This window comes from Alligator mississippiensis, chromosome 4, assembly GCF_030867095.1.
Source record: "Alligator mississippiensis isolate rAllMis1 chromosome 4, rAllMis1, whole genome shotgun sequence".
NCBI lineage: Eukaryota > Metazoa > Chordata > Crocodylia > Alligatoridae > Alligator > Alligator mississippiensis.
The window spans coordinates 234,694,924-234,712,721 of NC_081827.1; the positions used below are offsets into that span (position 1 = coordinate 234,694,924).

A 17,798-nucleotide genomic window follows, 5' to 3' on the forward strand; every position below is an offset into this window, starting at 1 on the left:
GCCAGACAATGCCAAAGGCAGTCACGCCCAGCCAATCCGCAGGGTACATCTGACTGGCTGCTGGGCACATTCCCCACTTCCCCCCATCAGCTGCAGGGAAGGGGAAGCCAGCAGAGAGTCTCTCCTCAGCCCTGCCCATGGCCACAGCTGCTGCAGTGGTGGGGGGTGGAGGGCATGAGGGAGAGGCAAAGGCACCTGCTCCTGCCCTGGCCCCCCAACCCAGCCAGAACCACTGGGGGGGGCGTGCACTGTGCAGTGGGGGCTTTCTTTGCTTCCATGCTGACTGGCCCAGTGGGGCTGTGTTCCATGTGGACAAAAAATATCTTTTTTTTAGTTTTAAACTTACTACAAGTTTCATTTTGTTGACCCATGGATCTTGTCCTGTCAGAGAGAGTAACTAATAAATTCCTATTGACTTTCTCTTCACCATTCAGTATTTTGTAAATCCTTATCATATAATCCTCTCAAGTGACTATTTAATTGAAGAGTCCTGGACTCTTTACTCTTGCCCCATATGGAAGCCCCTCCATATCACTAATCATCTTTGTTGCCCTTCTCTGTACTTTTTCTAGTTCTTCTGTATCCTTTTTGATATGTGGAGACCAGAACTGGGCAAAGTATTCAAGGTATAGACACACAATGGATTGATAAAGGGGCATAATGATACCCTGTTTTGTTTACAATTCCCTTCTTAATAATCCCCAACATTATATTTGCCTTTTTGATGGCTGCTGAGCACTGAGATGATGTGTTTAATGAACTGCCCACAGTGACTCCCAGATCTCTTTCATGTGTGGTAACAGCTAATATATAGCCCATAATAATGTAGGTATAGTGCGGGTTACGTTTGCCCAGGTGCCTCACTTTACATGTATTTACATTGAATTTCATCTAGTGAAATTCATAGAATTTCCATTTAGTGGCCCAATCACTCGGTAGTGCCAGATTTTTCTGTAGATCCTCATAGTCCATCTTGTTCTTTATCACTTTGAATAATTTTGTTTCATCGGCATATTTGGCCACCTTGTTGTTCACCCCCTTTTCTTGATCATTTTTAATATGGCAAACAGAATTGGTTCCAACACAAACCCCTTGCTCTTTTCTTTGCTGGTAGATTTGATTCCTAGAAATTCCTAATAGGCCAAAGAGCAACAATACAGTGCTTCCCAATGGGTGTTATTGGCAGTTGTACTTCATCAGTCTTCATCAGACTATCGGGGCAACTCCAACCAAGAAGGACATTTGAATTTCGGTTCCTCTGTTATCATATCAGTCCCCACATTTCACCAGTCTGAGCTGTTGAAACTACTGCTTTTGAAGATATTGGCCTTTGCTCTCAAAATGATTGTGTCTTTAAAGTAGTCTAGATTTTAAAAGAGGGAAGGAGGCTGAGCCGTCATAACATCTGAGGTATCTTCTCTTGAGGCTATCTTTTTTGTCTTTGCCTCTCACTCCATGTATCCTCAGGAGATCATTGATTTGTCAGGTTCCTCCTCTTTTTTAGGCACTGAAAAGAACAGCAAACAGACAGAGAGTAGACCTGTCTGTCAAATGAGAGCAGCCACTCTCCTCTACCACTATGATCTGAACTTCTGTAGCTTAACAACTCAATAAAAGCTCAGAAGAAAAAGAGCAAGAGTTAGGATGTAGTTCACTGCCCACTTATTTGCTATGCAGCATTTTCCAGATCAGTACTAGCTCTTTTCCCTCTCCTCCACACATTGCAATTTATTCAGCAAATGTACTGTGTATACTCCTTTGTCCTCCCCTGCCTGCTCTCTCAGCCATCAAACTTTCTGGGCTTTCCCTGGATACATGGAAGAGCTAAAAAAAACCAGAGGATTGCCTACACCTTTTTGGGGGGGTTTTATTATTTATCTTCTCTGACTCAGAATCAAACTTAACCTTCATCATCAAATATTTTTGAATATTAACAATTTCCTCAGTATTTTAGAAGTACCTATCAATGCTGCTTTTTAAAGTCCCCATGATCTTATATAATAAAACTGATTTCCATTTTATACAGTGGCCTTAAAAATCTTCATTTTGCAATCTAGTGCATCACAATGCAGTTTATTTGTTAGTCTTTTTTCATGCATTTGCAGCTGGACAAGTCTTATCAAATGGAAAAGAAAAATCCATCATGAAATACTCTCCCTCCTTTTTTATACCTATCATATCTGGTCTTCTAGAATATACTTCCTGAACAATAGTTATTGAATAATCACATAATATTGTATGCATTTACTCTCTATAATTTTATCTGTCCTATTATAGTAATGCTTCTCTCCTTGTACCAAATACTTCTTGCAGAACACTTAATACACAATATTGCCAATTTTGTCAACTATACTTTGTACTCCAGCCAGCTTGGTGCACCTTCTCATAATACAAGTATTAGTCCCTGGAGTCTGGCCATGGATTATATATTCTGGATTTACATCTTTCCTACTAGCTTTGCTTTAACATACCTCACCTGACTAGCCTTTCCAGTGATTCATTTCTTTTTTCAAATATCTTTTGAGAAGCCACTGATAATTTGTCACTTTCTTCTCATGAATTTATGTTTAAAAAACACAACAACAATGCGACAACAAGAAACCTGCCCCCTCAATGTACTCTTTCCTCCCACCCCCTGCTCCATCTATTTCTATTCATATCTCTTGTTTTTTCTAATGACTTACTTTTAGCTGGAATTTATTCCTCATTTGGTTTTGAAATTTGATACAAGATCTTGACACTTCTATTTCTCATAAAGCTTACTGCTAGGGACCTACCAAATTCATGGCAGAAGTAGAGTGCATGGTAGCTCCTTTAATCATTCATGTTCCCCCACGTGCATCTCACGTGTGCGGGGGATGCCACAGAGCATCTCACTTTCACCATGAATTCGGTTGGTCCCTACCTATTGATATTACATGTTCTTGTTCTTATCCCACAGTATAAAGAGTTGTTCTCAACCATTTTCCTCCACCTTCCTATCAAAATATATTAACTAATTTTGAGTTGATATTCATTATCTTATTCAGTGCTAGTCTCTTTCATCTTCTTCTGTCTACTTCCCTTAGATCAAACTTTGTCCAATTTACTACTGCAAATGTATTATACCACATAACTTGAGTGGCACATATGTTTCTTGTCTTAACAATATCTTGTACATTGAACTTCATTTTCAGGAGTGATGCTAATCTTCAAAATATTTTTTCTTCAATATTCTATTAATGTCTTCATCACAAACTTTCTTCTGAAAACCCGTTTTATACATATGATATCAAATATGACTGATATCTTCTATTAGCTGATTATCCTTTTCAAATTTCTGTGATATTTATGTAATTCCTTTTTATTATATAAAAATATGTACATTTGTTTAACTTGAATGTCATTCCTTTAGCCTTCCCATTTTTACAGTTTTATCAACCTTATTCTGACCATATAATTTTAGGTTGTCCATATAAAACAGATATAAATTACTTTCCTTTTTAGTCATTAAACAGTCTTTATTGCATGTCTAAACATTGCAAACAATGAAAAAGAGGTATAACAAAGAGTGACTATAACAGAAAATCAACTTGAAAGAAGTCCTATTGTACTCTTACCTTGCCTAGTATTGTACCATTGTGCCCCAGGTACTTTCCCATGCTACATCATATAAATTCCACCAACAATGGATGCACTTTCATCAGTTTTAAACCCTTATGATCCATTCATGTGACATACTATCATATGCTTTTCAATAATTCTTCAGGTACTGTCGTGCTTGCTCCAGATCCTGTCACACATCTTTTCAGTCTTTAAATATAGTGAAAAAAGAGAAGTGCAAGTGAGTGAAGGTGGTTTGGTGGAGGTGGTGGTATCACTATATTGATTGGAGTCAGAGATCATTGTAGGTTTTGCCACTAACTAGACTTCAGCTAACCCTTCTCTAAGTTGTTACAGAAGTCAAAATGGGCAAAAGATTTCTGATGCCAGATAAAAATGTTTATGCCCCAAGATAATAGAATTTACCTTTTTATAAGATGGAAGAGAAATGACAAATGATCAGTAAGTGGTATTTGCAGTCCACAGAAAACTTACTGTAGCACAATAAAAACAACAGCTATTTTCCTTTCCACATCCCATCAAGCCCAAGTAAAGTTAACACACCAGTAAACATCCAAGCAGTAAAGCACATCTCAGCTGTTAGAAAAAGAGAAAAAGGGAAACTACTACCTTGGGGTCTCCAAAATAGCAATCATTTCCCATGTGTTACTAGACACATTTTTTCAGCTTACAACTGATTTAAAATATAAATCATAAAAATCACAAGCATATAAAAACAAGCAACTTTCCTGCCTTTCTCACTTGAAAGATACCTATCTCTAATATCAAGCCACAGAACCCCTCCAATGATATACCCGTTTCATACCTGTTGTGGACTGTTAGGTCCATTATATAGCATAATCACCAAATAGGCCAGCTAGAAGGACACACAGTTGACCACCTTTCATCTTTTTCTTTCCTTTCTTTTTTCTTTCTGTTCAGAAATCGTCATTCAGGGAAAACTGTAAAAATGAGTCTTCCTCATTGGAGAGACTTAATTCATGCTTTGTTTTCAACTCATTCATTTTGGATTCCTAAATAGTATAATGTTCTTTAGTGAAAACTAGTCTTTAATGGTCGTGAATAGTTTGGGTATTCCTGAATATATAACTGAACATGAATGCATGTATACTTTCCCAAGAACTGCTAATACCATTCAGAAGATGGCATTCCAGTCCCTATTCTTTTCTTGAAATCTTAACAGAGTTTTTCCTTTGCTTTAGTTAACCTACATATAAGTAGTATTAGCTAAAATTAGTAATAGATGTATATATTTAGATATATGCATAAAAGCTGAAGTACTTAGCTTAATGTTAACTTTAATAGCTTTAATTAAACGGGCCACAATTTTATTTAATCTCAGAGATGTCATCTCTGTTTCTTAAGCAATAAGCTGTTTGTGTCATAGGTTTCTATCCCAATTTTTTTTCCTACTGTGATTATATTTACTAATAAAATATGGAAACAGATTAAACATAATACTTGAGAGGTATACAGTAAGTATAATGCTTTCAGTGAATACAGTGGAGTGATTACTTGCATTTTGATTGGTATCAAATAATTATGTTAAAATATGTTAAGAAGTAGACTTGATTCTTTTCATTTTTTTAGGGATTAAACAATGTGATTGCAATAGACTTTGATTATAGAGAAGAATTCATCTATTGGATTGACTCCAGCAGACCCAATGGCAGCAGAATAAACAGAATGTGTTTGAATGGAAGTGATATCAAGGTAATTGGTAACTATTAATAATGTAATTACAAAAATGAAGTATAGTTGAATATTGGGATGAGCTTTCTTATTGTAGGGATGCAACTAATGAGTGTTTGTTTTATATATCTGCACAGTATGGGCTGGCAAGTAAAATGTAATAAGATGTCTTTTTTCCTAATACTTCATTAGCACATTATTAGCACAGTTAGGGTAATATAACTAAGTGATAAGGTAAGATCAAATACAATAAATACTGTATGATGTCTTTAGAAAAAAAAACCCTAAAAACTGTGATTAATGTTTGTCTTACATAGTTTAAAGTCCCTGAATCATTTGAGTGCCCATTTCATATGGGCCCGATTAAATCTTATAACTGATAGCTGTGAAATTTAATGAAATTTTCTACAATGAAAATGAACAATATAATAATACAGCCAGGACTAATAGAATAGTATCCAGGAGCATTTCACATAACTTAAATGGAGTTTAGTATATATTTTACGTTAGACTTAAGTCAATCGGAAACCAAGTGTATGAGCAGAAACAGTGTATCATCTATTGATTTAGCATTTTGGAGTATAACATCTTCTCCGATTTTCCATATGATAGTTGATATTTGTATGGATATTAGAGAGATTTCAGTATCATTGCAATGAAAAATCCAGAGCAAAACTAAGCCCATATTTCAGCACTGCAAAAGTTTTGCCACTTTTGTTGAATTAAAACTTTTTTTTCCCTAAATTTGGAGCCAATAAACAGTGTTTTTCATTCTCAATCCTTTTCTCAAATCTTACCTGTAATATTCCCTGGTAAGCCATCTCCCTTATTGAAAACAGTGTAAGAAGCACAAGCAGATATTAAATGGTTGTTCTTAGAGCACTTAATGAATGTTACTCATAATCCACAGATCTATTCTTCTAGATGTGGTTCAAATTCTAGTACTCCTGTCAAAGTTGTCACAGGGCACTAAGATGTACTTGCTACTTTAAGGACAGAAGCAGCCTACAGAGGGAGTCCTACAGGCTGGGCAGAGCTGCACAGCTGTGAGTTGCCTGAGCAATAGAGTAATGAGATAATTAGCTAGCACCTACAGATGGTCAGGTGACTGGAAGAAGACAGGGCCTTGGACACAAATAAGTGCAAGGCTAGGGCTGGTAGGGGTTAGTTCTCTGGCAACTGCCAGGGGAAGGAGCTCCTGTGCGACAGAGCTGCCCAGAGATATTTGTTTGCTTGATCTACTGCCTGCAGGAGTAATAAGGTTCCAGGAGCACATACCGTACTCAGGGCAAGGAGGCATACTAGACTTGGGGAGAAGTTTGCTTTCTTAAAAAGGCAAAGCGAGGCTCCCATCATTATTGTTATGTTATAGCCCAGGGGCTTATGTTTGTGTTGTTGTCTGAACCGGTGGTTTGGGATGCAGCTGTAAGAGGAGTTATGGAACCCTCATTAGTGCCCAGAGGGGGCCTGTGATCACCCAGAGACCTGCCAGCAGCCGGCTCGGGGCTTGTATAGTTAGAGCTGGTAGTGGATGGTGTGTGTGCAAAGCACAGAGCACACAAAGGATTGGAGAACCCAGCACCAGAGGAGTGCAGGAGATTATGGCCAGAAGGCCCAGCACCTGAGGGGTGCAACTACACAGGAGCAGGGCACATTGCCTGAGGGGTGCAACAGTTGAAGGCCAGAGAGCCTAGTGCCAGAGGGGCACAGTGACATAAGGGCCAGGGGACCAGCACCACAGGGGTGCAGCAGACTAGGGAAAAATAGCCTGGTACCTGAGGGGCGCAGCTACACAGGGCTAGAAGACCCAGTGACAGGAAGAGATTGATCAGAGCTAGTGCCTTAAAGCCAGATCCGACACAATGGGTCTAGGCTAGAAGGCCTAGCTAGACTAAGGGGTTGGAGGCCAAGTAGGCTGAGGTCCCAACAGGGTAACAATATCCATGTAACACCCATGAGACTTGGGGCATGGTGTTGGAGCTACACATTTAGCCCACTATGGGCTGTGCAGCATAGTATTGGAGTGAGGTCTGGCAAAGGGCCTAAGGACCAGTGAGTTCTTGTAGGGTTCGGTAGACTAGGATCACACAAAGCCCCATGGACAGCCTCCCGATTCATTCTTTTTCCATCAAGACATGGCAGGAAAGACAAGAGGGCACCCTTCGGGTGGAGCTGCACGGTCACGGAGCTGCTAGGGGTGTCACAGCCAATCCTGGGGACCCCAAACCATGACAATAGTCTTTAAAAAAGTTATTCATTCTAGACACAGCATCAGGGGATCCTATCTAATCTCTGATCTTCCTCCATTACAATTTCTTTTTACGGACATCCCTAGATTTTTCCTCTCTAACCTTGTTCTCTTCAAAGAGAAGAGGAAAGGAGAACTTCAAGTTATTCTATGGTCTGAGGAAAGTGTGTGAGAAATCCCACTTTCTAATTATATAGAAACAATTTCAAATAAAAAGCCTAAACAGACCAGCCTAAGGGACCTCAAAGCAGAAAACAGATAAAGAGTCACAATATGGTTCCCTGCTTCAATTTTTTTTTACTCCAGTTTCCTAGCAGGTGACAAGCTGATCAAGAGTAGTTGCTGGGTTTGTTTGCTTTTTCTTTGCATTTTCTCTATCGACAACAATGTAGAAAAATGGTCATTGTGATGAAAGTTATAGTTAGATATCATAGAAGTAGGGTCAGAAGGGACCTTGTAGTTCTTCAAGTCCGACCCCCTGCCTGGGCAGGAGGAAAACTGGGCTCAAATGACCCCAGTCAGGTAGTCATCAAGCCGCTTCTTAAAGAACCCCAGGGTAGGAGCCAGCACCACTTCCCTTGGAAGTTGGTTCCAGATCCTAGCCACCCTGACTGTGAAGTAGTTCTTACAGATGGCTAATCTAAACCTACTCTCCAACAACTTGTGGCCATTATTCCTTGTTATCCTGGGGGGCACTAGGGGAAACAAGGTCTCCCCCAAACCCTTCTGGTCCCTCCTAGTGAGTTTATAGACGGTCACCAGGTCACCCCTCAGCCTTCGCTTGTGAAGGCTGAAGAGGTTCAGGTCCCGTAGCCTCTTATTGTAGGGTCTGCCCTGCTGTCCCCGGATCATGCAGGTGGCCCTCCTCTGGACCCTCTCAATGTTGTCCACATCCATCTTGAAGTGGGGTGCCCAGAACTGGACACAGTACTCCAGCTGTGGCCTGACCAGTGTTGCGTAGAGGGGGAGGATCACCTCCTTGGCCCTACTTGAGATGCACCTGTGGATGCACGATAGGGTCCAGTTGGCCCTGCCAACCGTGACCTTGCATTGTCGGCCCATGTTCATCTTGGAGTCAGTGATGACTCCAAGATCTCTTTCTGCCTCCGTGCTCTCAAGAAGGGAGTTTCCCATCTTATAAGTGTTTTGCCAGTTACTACTGCCCAAGTGCAGCACCCTGAACTTGTCTGTATTGAAATGGATCCTGTTTTTGTTAGCCCACCCCTGCAACCCATCCAGGCCTTGCTGCAGTCTTTCCCTCCCTATTAGCATGCCCACCTCACCCCAAATTTTGGTATCATCAGCAAATTTAAACAGGTTGCTTTTCACCCCGTCATCCAAATCGCTGATAAAGAAATTGAACAGTGTGGGCCCAAGGACAGAGCCCTGGGGGACTCCGCTGCCCACTGATTAAAATAATGTATCGGGTGTAGGGGGTGAAGCAGTGTGATTACTTCCCCTGCCACTTTGATTTTTGTTCCACCCAAACTTTAAAACCAGCTGTCCGGAAGGGCAGCACTGTTTTCATAGCAGAGTGGAGCACAGCAGAGATCCTGTGCCTCTGATTGGCGTACAGACCCCATGAGTCCCATCCCTTCCCAGAGATTGGCAGATGGCCCCAACCTCAGGCTTGCTAACATGTCAGTTAATGGCTTTCATGGGCCAATCAGGGGACTTAATTCCCTGATTAAGCCCATGAAAGACTGCAATATTTAGTAGTGTAGGATGGGGTTAATGGGTTCTGCAGGTTTGATTAAGCCCATGAAAGTCTTTAACTGTGTCCCAGACTTGAATAGTAATATGTCCATTAATGGCTTCCATGGGCTCAATCGGGAGATTAAGCCCATGGAAACCATTAATTAACATGTTAGCAAGCAATCTAGGATGCTATTAATGGCTTCCACAGGCTTGAGCACACCAGGAGAAGAGGCAGCTCCTTGTATGGTGCTACCAAAATACATGGGCTCCTTGGCAGGAGGGCAGGCAGGCAGCACTGAGATGGGCATTCATGATGAAAAAGAAAAAAAAAAGGCAGGCGGGGTAGGGGAAAGTCAGGTTTCTTTCTACAAGCTCCAAGACTGGCCCCTGACTGGCTCCTAAGTCTGTATTCAGAAGCTTAGCCTTTGATTTTTTTTCCCTCTTCTCTCCCCTCCCCCCACCCTATGCTTCAGGATCCCAAGCCTTCCTGATGCTTTCTGTTTTGTACCTCTTCTTTTTTTTCTTTTTCCCTTTTTTGCACTTTTTTGTGGGAACCAGGCTTTTTGCAGAAACTGAATTTGCAGTTTCCATGAAAATCATGAAATTGCATAGTTGGTAGGTTTATTCTGCTCATTACAATCTACCTGATTCCTGATAATCTCTCTTCACTTTACAGACGTTAATGGTTCTCTCTCCTCCTTAATGGTTTTGATGTTCCACTGTTCAAACTATTCTTTCTTCTGCATTTAGCCATCTGTTAGCCATTACTAGCAATGTCTCTCTTCCATTTCACAGCTCTGTAGACTGTTTTGAGCTCTAGTGAAAACCTTAATTTAGGTGTGGTAATATTATCTTGGATATAGAAATGACTGACCCTGAAGTACTGGAGGTACTGTCAAGACACTCAAGAAAAATAGATTTTTCTTTATGAATCTGAATAAGAGATGTACATTTAACTAAAATGAATACAGGACTAATGAAACAATATCTTATGACAATTTTTTGTTTAGTTTTTTTTTTTTAAATTGAATATAGAATCTAGCAAATTAGTGTACATTCCATTAAAGTGATTTGGCCATAGACACAGCTTTAAATATTTTTTCTACATACCTTGAAGTACCAAGTATGGCTCGTGAATGCTGCAATGGTGAGGCAGATGGAGCAACCCACAGGAGCATGGGGAAGCGGGGCATGTGCTTGGCATTGAACCCAGAAGTGGAATGGAATTACTTCTGGTCACTTTTAGGTCCACCGCCAAGCACGCCAGCCCCCCCCCCACCATGCCTCCCCTGGCTCAGCAATCAGCTGTGAGGGGACCCCAGGTGCCCTACCAGGCCCAGGAGGCACCAGTCACTGAGGCAGGGGAGCAGGGAACTCCCCCTGTGTGCTCCCCCGTAGACCAGGAAGTGGACCAGAAGTGCTTCTGGTCCACTTCCAGGTCTGCTACTGAGCATGCTAGGGACTGCCCCTTACTCCTGTTGGATGCTCCATCTGCCCCAGCATCTCAGCATTCACAAGCTGGCTGGTACATTGAGGTATGTAGAAAAAACATTTAAAGCTGTATCTATGTCCAAGTCTCCAAATCTTTCTGAATCTCTCTGAATCAATTTGGAGGGTTCTGATTTGATTGAGAGAGATTAAAGGGTCTCCTGATTCGATTTGAATTTGGAGATTTGGCCACTGAATCAGGCCAAATCTCTGCTGAATCGAATCAGTGACTGAAGCTTTGCACAGCCCTATAATATAGCACTAGGTCCCTATATATTAGTACTGCTCCTAATTTAAGAGGCAAAAAATGTGTTGTGCTATGTGTGACGATGTATCAAACAATCTTCACCCCCTTTTTCAAAATCCTAAATCTTCCATAACCAGAATGATCAGGGTTTGCCTGATCTTTCGTCAGTAATGTTTTTTGTGCATTACATAATAGGCTTCCTATCTGCTGAAAATAATTCTTTTAATAAAACAGTATGGCATAAAGATACTTTTGTAAATAAGTGTTTGTGGTGGGGGGGTATATTCTTCTCAAACTATAACCACTGTTATCTTTTTATTTTGTCCTTTCATACATGTTTGGTTTAATGTTCACTATTTTCCATAAGGCTCAGAATAGGGGAGAAGTTATGAACCTGAACTGAAAATTAATTTTCCAGAAAATTTATTACCAGATATTTCCATGTCTGGAGATAACATCTTTTCATCTTATCCACCCTCATTTTCTCTATTTAGGAAGCTGGATGTGGTCTCATATTTCTATTTTATCTGGCAATGGAGAAAAGGTTAAAGAGTTGAAGTTTCAAAGTTTCAAAGTCATGGGTCAAATATAAAAGCATATAAACTTTTATGTAATATATGAGATCAAAGTAAAATCTGTAGTCTTGCACATGTGGAACAATAAAGAAGAAAGCAGAGACATAGATATGAAATATGCATTTATACTTTTTAAATAGAAACCTACATTATTTATCGGAATGACTAGAAAACCCCTGAAAAAGCAATTCTGGTACCCCTTCAAATTGAAGGCCAGTGGAGAGAAGTCTAATTATTTGGGTCACTGCTTTCAGATAGTGTGACCACATCAGTCTAAATTGTAAAAGTTTCTTGAGCTATCTATTTCTCCATAATAACCCATTTTTCCAATGCCCCACTAGAATGGTTGGGAAGAATAGTGTGTTAGGAAAAAAATGTTTGATTCCTTTGTCCACATGTTAAAAAGAAGAGGTTGAAATGAGAAGAGCATCTAAGGGTGACTATCAAATAGTAGGTATCTTAATGAATCTAATCAGATATTTTTGAATATACCCATAATAATGTTTGGAGTAGAATATCTTGCAAGAAACAGACAATTTTATGTTTTCAAGTATTTACACTATTTCCAGAAACTGAAGCTTTCAAGTATGTTTTACAGTTTTAACAGAACTGTAAAATATATATTTGAAATCTACATATGATGAATACAGTAGGATATATAACAATGTACTGCGTGTTTCCTTGATAGCATATTGATTTTATATTCCAGTGTACAAGCATTCATAAAAAGCTATGTCAGTGACCAGAATAAAGACCTGAACATAATATGCTAAAGTGTACAGTATCATCATTGCATACAATAATAGTATTTTAAAAGTCTTGGATATTTTTCAGGGACAGGATGATCCCTGTTGAATTCATTTGATTATAGTGTTATGTTATAGACTTAAAAAGAAGTACAATTTTGAAACTTAGAGAAAGTTAATTTGGATTTTTTACTTTTGAGCATACTCTGATGCTAATTTTACAGGAAAATATTCTGGTGAAATGTTCAAGGCACAGGAGGACAACAGCAGTTTGTCTATAGTACTTAACACCCATATTAAAAATGTCACCTCAAATACTGTGTATGATATGCACTAAAGTTAGTTTCATTCGTAGGGCTCACTCAGTGCTTGGCTGTAGCTGAGTTCTGCTGAGCACAATTCACAGAGGCAAGGTCAGATGTGTTAAGTCCCTTGGTGACCCCATAATCTTAAAGTCAAGTCATGGCCAATTCAGCCTCTAATGCATTTAGAGATTTGTGGCTGCTCTGTGTTCCACTGGATACAAGGGTCCCAAGATACTCTTCCCCCAAGCAGGCATTGATGGATCACAGCAGGGTGGTAGCCATGCTCTGTTCCAACACTGCCTATACAAGGATTTTCAGGAGGCAGTGCAGAGCCAGTGATGCCAACTTTGTAACAGCAGAGGAATCCTCATCTGGCTGAGTAAGCCATCTTCTTCACCTTTTGACTCAATTCTTTTTATAAGAAAGACCTAGCCAATACTATTTCCAGCTAATCCCAATCATACAGTGCTATCTAATGGAATTTTTTTTAAAGTCTTCTCATTGAACTCCTAATTTCAGCCAATTGAATTATTTAGGAACAGAGATTGCAAGTTTTTTTTTTTTTCTCAGTTATGTAAGAGTGATGGTCCAGAAATTATGCAATAGGTGAGGATGTCTCAGTGTGATGTATTTTACTGGACTAACTATATAGTTGGGATATAGTTAGACAAGTTTTTGAATGCAAGACATTCTTCTGCAGGTCTGATCTCCATGAACCAGGTACAGCATAATAAAAAACAAACAGTTGGAGAGTGTGAGAGAGATTTTTAGATTTAGCAGACAGACAAATAGCAGAAGAAAGGTTGATTATTAGGAGGTCAGGGCTTATCAAAAGGGAGGAGGATCATTCTCACCTTTCTCAATAAAGCATGTCCTTTGGTTTACCTGATGAAGGATGCTTATACACGCATCCTTTAACATCTTGGCATTAAAGTGAAGTATATGTTTTCCTGCAAAAGAAATAGTATTGCCACATGCAAACATCAATTTATTATAATTTATTATAAGTATTTAAGTTGATAACTTACTACATTTGAATCTTTCTAGGTAGTACATAACACAGCTGTTCCCAATGCACTCGCTGTTGACTGGATTGGAAAGAATCTCTATTGGTCTGACACAGAAAAGAGGATTATTGAAGTATCAAAACTCAACGGCTTATACCCCACGGTTCTTGTGAGCAAAAGGGTGAAGTTTCCTAGAGATCTGTCATTAGATCCTCAAGATGGGTATGGAGCAATAGTTTCATAATTATTTGTGATTTAATTGTGATTTTCTATATTAATGTCCTCAAATACTGTTTTTTTTCTCAGGACAGAGAAATGATTTATTCATCTTTTTAATTAATTCATTTGTAAATGCATTGCATATCTATCAGCTGCAAGGGATAAAAATGGTTATCTTGTCATCATATGGCATAAGTAGACATAGTAATGGAGTTGAATATAGGTTATGAAAAATACTTATTTGTTACTTACAATTAGTGCCTCTTAATTGTTTTGTTGACTTTCTAAGAGATACCATATTCTTTAATTTTGTTGCCTCAAAGTGCAGCTTGATAGATGGCCTGGTTACATCCGGAATATGAAATATTAAGACATGTCAGGTTTTTATTGATAATTTCTGCTACAGTGAATTGCAGCATAGATGTTCAGTTTTCCTGTGTTTGCTGCTATCCAGATTAATTGTAGGCACTGAAGTAACATACATCTTTAAAAAGCTTTTTTTTCCAGATTTCTGTTTAAAGAACTGTAAGAATGAAAAATTCACTTATAATCCTACGTAAAATAGCTTTTGCATTTCTTTCACATATGTTATATAATAGGATTGGTTTATACACAGATTAATAGTTGACGTTAGTCAGTACTCAGTGACATTCAGTAACACCACTTCTCTAGGAACCCTGTTGGTTTCTGTAATAAATATCAGCTTCCTCTAAAAATGTACAAAACCTTCATCCTTATAGCTTCAAACATATTCTTCCAAATGTAAATAGAGCCCAGGTAGCCTTTCTACAAGACGGAATTAAATTGGAATTGTCACAACTTTAAAGAAGTTGTGCTACATGAAGCCTAAAGGTATCAATTTAAATATCAACACATTGTTTCACTGGTAGTCATTGCATTGCAAATAAATCCATCTACTTTAGGATTCTTGGTCTACTTTGAGGGCCAGTATTTTTTTTTTCATTGTGTTCTGAAGGTTAATCATAATGGAAGTCACAAGGATCATGAACAATTAGTAATTCACTGGTAGAGAATAGTTTTTTAAAGGTTCTTAAAATGTGTAGGCTGAGTTCCTTATAACTCAGTGTCCATTTGAGAATTTATATGAACTCAGACACTTCTATATTGGAACATTTAAAAATCAATTAAGTAAATAATGTGGCCCATGACAAGCATGACTTTATCAATATTTCCTTGTAAGCTTTCCATAGCTGAGACTTCATTGTCATTCCTGTCTGTAAAACACTAACCCCCTATTGGAAATAACCAAATAAAAAATATGCACTTCAGTCAGCTTATAGCAGAAAAAAAATTAAATCCTAAGTGAAAGAGACGTTATCATATAACAACTTCACAGCACTTCCTGTTTATGAGGCAATAAATGTAATATCACAGCATTTGCCCTCTGGGTTTATTTAGCTCAGTATTCAGTTATTGCTTCATAAACAAAAAGCACAGTCAAGTCACCAATAAACACTCATGTGTGTTTACATTGTCCATTGAAACCTCTATAGTAGTTTACCTGAAAATTTCTAACACCTGGTTTATACTTTAAAATTTCTTCTCTTGACTGGATGTTTACAATGCACATCATCATTAATAAGAATGTTATTCAAATTATGAGATGGAAAACTTGGCATTAAATAATTTACCCCTTTCTTTTTCCAAGCTGCATTGGCTAATAGTCCTTAACTCATGGAGGACAGAAAGATTTCTTTCCTTTCTGCAGTGAACTAAACATGTATTATATTCTCTTTTGTGAAGAGATTTCTGCTTTAGAAGGACGAATAAACCTTTTATAGCACCTTAGTGGAAGAAAATTAATAGTTCTTTTCTATCTCTAGTTCCTAGGCCCTCATAATCTTTTCAAATACCACTGAAAAAAGGAAGAAACTGGTCTAGGGTGTATCAAAAGGGAATATCACCATACTTCTGATTCCAAACAGTTTCCATTATTCAAGGATGAAGATTCCTGACTTCATCTTTATAGGTGGAGATGGGGATAGGTGTTGGTGGGGACATAGGCTAGAGACAGAAATTATAGATAAATCAGTATAAGTGATTGAAAACTGGTTCAAATCTGTAACAACAGAAGTTCAGTGCACATAAACTGCTTTCAAAATGGCCAGAACTACTTTAAGATAAACCTGGATGAATATAGTATCAGACTTAACTGATTTAGGCTAAATCGATCTAATGAACTTCTGTCCCAGATCCCCTCCAAATTCAAGTTAACTGACATTCTCCCAGCATGTTAGGTTGCTTTGTACCAGCGCCACAAACCGCCCTCACAGGTCAGCAGCCTTTACCCAAGCTGCCTACTCGAGCTCTAGCATCCCCCAGCTTCTTGCCCGGGTCACTGCAGGCATGTGGCTGCATTTGTGGAAACAAAAATGAATGTCTGTTCTCTTGCTTATTGGTTCAATCTGCACAGCTTAGACTAACCTGCAAAGATTGAATCAATTCAGCCTCGGGCTTTTTGGCTCTCTGTACTTAGCCATGGAGATGAGGGAAAAGGCTCTTTCCATAGTATTGTTTCTTTTCAGACCAACATAAATATTGTAGTATAAGATCATTCTGTTTGCTTATTGTATGCTCTCTTTTTAAAGAACAAAAACATAACACTTACCTGACAGAATAACTTACAAAAAGAAAAGAAGTTTAAACTAAGGTTCCTGACCTAGACTTTTGCCACTTAGGGGAGAACTGGGCTCTATCATTTTTTTGTGTGAAAGCAACAAAAAGTAATGTAATAATAATACATATTTTTAAACTAGAGGATAGCCAAAGCCAGAATGAAATCATTACTTTTTCCAATTTCTTATCATCAAGCAGTTGTCGTGCAATTTGAAATGATATTACAGTAGATCAGGTCATCCCTTCAGATAAGATATCCAGAACTAAGGTCCTAGCTATACTGCAAGGTTATGAAAACTATCATAGCATTTTTAATAAGAAAAGGGTTTTGTATTGGAGTGTGTGATAAAATCCCCCACTTCCTCATGCTTTTTGACAGGGTGCTTTCTGTTGTATACTGCCTTTCTCCCTTGTAGGATGTTTGGAGCTGCATTTTATCTGCTTTGGACATGTAGGTTTTGTGAAATGCTTTTGTTTTTTGTTTTTTATTTGCAAGTCTTTATACAAACATACCGGCATCGTGATATTTTTAACAATTAAAGTTTAAAAAAATGATGGTTTACCATCTCTGTGTGGTCTCTTGTCCTGGAGAGATCACACAAGGAAGAAGAAGGAAACCCATCTTTTTTTTAACTAACACCCCTTTGACATTAGATGATAAAAGCAGAACAGCAACACAAGATAATACAGTGTGGGCAGAACCCGCTGAGATAGTGTAGAACATAAATACAGACATTCAGGGTATGTACAGATGTTCAGGTAGGTTGGGGGAGATTAGATCTCATTAAAAATGGCCACCCAGTCTAACTTAGTTCACCCAAGTGTGGACCTTACAGTTAGATCTCTAGTTAGGTGAATCTAAGTGTAATCGGTACAGAAGTTCTCGGAAGGTTTGATCTGTCTAAAAATGGCCAACCTGATCTCAGTTAACCCTAAGCTAACCCCATAATGTCTATACAGTTTCCAGCACAGCCCCAGATCCAGGAAAGCCCAGCTGCTGGCCCCAGCTCCAGGGCTTCACTTTTTCTGCCTGTTTCTTTGGCACTGGCCTGTTTTTAGCCCCCAGGGCCCTCATGCCACCCACAGATGGACAGCCTCCTGACACACAGACCAGCTACCTCCCTTCCACAGAGCCCACCAAACCCCACATCCTGAAAGCCACTCCCAGTGGTGGTTTTATCAGCATTAACTGATGGCAGGAATTGAGAAAGTAAGTCCTGGTGAGGAGAGGTGTTTGGTTTGCTGGAGGGGGAGGGGCTGGGGAGGAATTAGGGGGGCCAAAATTAGCCCCTGTTCCTGTGGGGTGGAGGAGAGAGCTGCCATTCCCCCATTC

At 39.1% G+C, this 17,798-nt stretch overlaps 1 protein-coding gene across 5 annotated transcripts in view; it reads left to right on the forward strand.

Annotated features, from left to right (window-relative positions):
• LRP1B (LDL receptor related protein 1B) overlaps positions 1 to 17,798 on the forward strand; it is a 1,609,743-nt gene that overhangs the window by 1,325,341 nt on the left and 266,604 nt on the right. For all 5 annotated transcript variants that reach the window (XM_019480601.2, XM_059727405.1, XM_059727406.1 and 2 more), the window contains 2 exons: positions 5,194 to 5,316; positions 13,650 to 13,831. In XM_019480601.2, coding sequence (XP_019336146.2) covers positions 5,194 to 5,316; positions 13,650 to 13,831 — 305 coding nt within the window. The remainder of the gene's footprint in view (positions 1 to 5,193; positions 5,317 to 13,649; positions 13,832 to 17,798) is intronic.